Below are 2,617 nucleotides of genomic sequence, written 5' to 3' on the forward strand. Positions count from 1 at the left end.
AAATAAAGCTCAACAATTTAATCGGAATTGGATATCCAACAGAGAGATAGAAACTGATAAATGAGTCAAGTGAGTGGTAGTGATATAAATAAAGTGCAGAATTGTTGTGAATTATAGCGTGTGTTTAAGTTGAAGTGACGGTGGAAATTAAGTGTATTACAAAGTTTGTAACAAGAAAGAATAAACTAGTTTTATTTAAGAAAGGACTTGTATCGCTGAAGTTTTGCTGAAAGAATTTATACGGGAAATTAACAAATGAACAGATACGTAACAATAAATTAAATTTTTTTATTAATGCATGCAAGCATGAGAATAGACCCAGATACATGACTCTCACACTGAATGGATGAGCATTGGTTTGATAAAACTGCAAACAGTAAATTTTTTTAATGTATTTCTCAGATTTGCAATGCATTAGTTAAACAGCATGTTATCATTTCGACAAGAGACAGACGTATCCCAGAAACTCTTACACGTGATGTATTATTATTAGTTACTTTCAATGAAACATTCTATATTCCAACATCTTTTAATTTGATGTTTCTAAAAGTTTTCTTAATTACTGATATTATGCATTGCCCTCCATATTCTACTTTGTATGGGTTTTAACTGTCACTGTTGATATTCTCCTGGAGATATTGCCTATCATCAATCCCTGACCAAGCTGTACTGTGCATCATGATATCACATATATACATATATACTATAGAAAATATTCAGTTATACATTTTGTCTTATAATGAATTAAAGAAGTTACTTATAATTCATTAAAATAATACATGTACAAATACGAAATAGAAATGAATAATTCTAAAACTTTGTATATTTTTCTATCTTTGAACTGTCAGGTTTTATGGAAATCTTTAAACTATTCATTCTGACATCTTTCAAGCCCTTCCTACACAAATAAATCAATGACAATGTACACATGGTATTATATATTACTTCTCTGACTACTACACAGGAGTTATATTAATACATTAAAATCTGTACGATGAAAATAACCTATTTAATGAAAAAAGCCTATTTCTAAATAGTACTTTGTTAAGGGCTTTTATGCTAAATCTTTGTGAATAGTTTTAGGAAGACAAGATGATGCCTTGTCCAAAGCCCATAAACTCTGATTAGGGGGAAATCTAATTACTATTTATGTAATCTTTTATGGCTACTTTCATACTTCATGACAGTAAATATAAAATTAATGTAGACAAAACAATGTTTGTGTATAAAATATGCATACTGACATGCTAAATTAGCCAGAAGTAACCTGTATGCGATTTTTTGCTGATAATTAATTTTTATGCCATTTATATCCTAGAAGTATCTGTGAATTACATGAAATTCACAGACTTTTGCAAGTTTTTGTCAGTAATATGAAATTCTTGTAGTTTCCCAGAGGATAACACAAAATTTACTGACATTCTCCAGTTTCTTTGGCATGTGGAAACCATGGACTACAAATATCTGAACACTGATTCGAATGATTGTTTGTTTGTTTTGAATTTCGTGCAAAGCTACACAAGAGCTATCTGCACTAGCCATCCCTAATTTAGCAGTGTAAGACTAGAGGGAGGGCAGCTAATCATCACCACCCACTGCCAACTCTTGGGTTACACTTTTACCAACGATTAATGAGATTGACTGTCACACTATAGCACCCCCACGGATGAAAGTGCAAGCATGTTTGGTGTGATGGGGATTCGCGACCCGCAGATTGTGAGTCGAGTGCCCTAACCATCTGGCCATGCCAGGCCGATTCAAATGAACTCAAGAAAGACATCATTATAGCTATGTGATAATTTTATTAAGACAACTGTATATGTTTTAATGAAAAATTACCTCATTTTTCTTTGGTGCATTATCATAACTCTCTTGTTCCTGTTTTCCTATAACAAACTTCATTTTGGTAGGTAAAAAGCTTTCTCCCATGGAATCAGCTCCTCCTGTTGGTAGAAATATAAATAGTGTTTATTTGTCTATAACAACACTGAATGTAAATCATGTTTTCACTACATCATACAGAAATAGAACACAGCCATTATTAGTCTTAAAGTGGGTTCCTCGTCACTGAATTTGAAGGTCTTGTGTATGATTTCCTATGTGTTATACACGTACGCTGCAGAGAATAATTTAAAACATGAAGAGTAAGTGAAAACAAGTAGACGTATAAGGCCTATATTCATACACAGAGTAAGTTTCTACTAACTCACATATATTTATAGAGGAACTTTAATTTTCTGCTGGAACAAAAAGATACAAATCATGTCCTTATGGAACAAACACGAAAGTTATAATTTCCCTATACTGAAAATGTATTTCTGATAGTTACTTCCCTCTACACACAAGATTAACTTTTTCCATTTTGTGCTGCCCTCTATATGCAAACGTTTTTTATAATGCATGCCACAAGCCTACCGCACCACCTATTGGAATCATAGATTTCAACATGTCTCTGATGCAAATCATTATACATCATCTCTCCACCAATGGGAGAGCACTACTATCACGTGATGCATGTGACTCCTTGTATGTGCCACTACTGAACAACACTTGAGTGGTCACAAGTAAATAGACACCTAATTTTTCGTCATTTAACTGATTTATGCTAACTAATTTG

The 2,617-nt window shown here is 32.8% G+C and overlaps 1 protein-coding gene across 1 annotated transcript in view; it reads right to left on the reverse strand.

Moving 5' to 3' along the window:
- Window positions 1-2,617, reverse strand: part of LOC106470224 (zinc finger protein 62-like) — a gene marked incomplete at its 3' end in the record, with an annotated part of 67,967 nt that overhangs the window by 61,527 nt on the left and 3,823 nt on the right. The window contains exon 2 of the mRNA XM_022398822.1: window positions 1,840-1,943. Within this exon, the coding sequence (XP_022254530.1) occupies window positions 1,840-1,943 (104 nt within the window). The remainder of the gene's footprint in view (window positions 1-1,839; window positions 1,944-2,617) is intronic.

This window comes from Limulus polyphemus, unplaced genomic scaffold (assembly GCF_000517525.1).
Source record: "Limulus polyphemus unplaced genomic scaffold, Limulus_polyphemus-2.1.2 Scaffold3889, whole genome shotgun sequence".
Classification (NCBI taxonomy): Eukaryota; Metazoa; Arthropoda; class Merostomata; order Xiphosura; family Limulidae; genus Limulus; species Limulus polyphemus.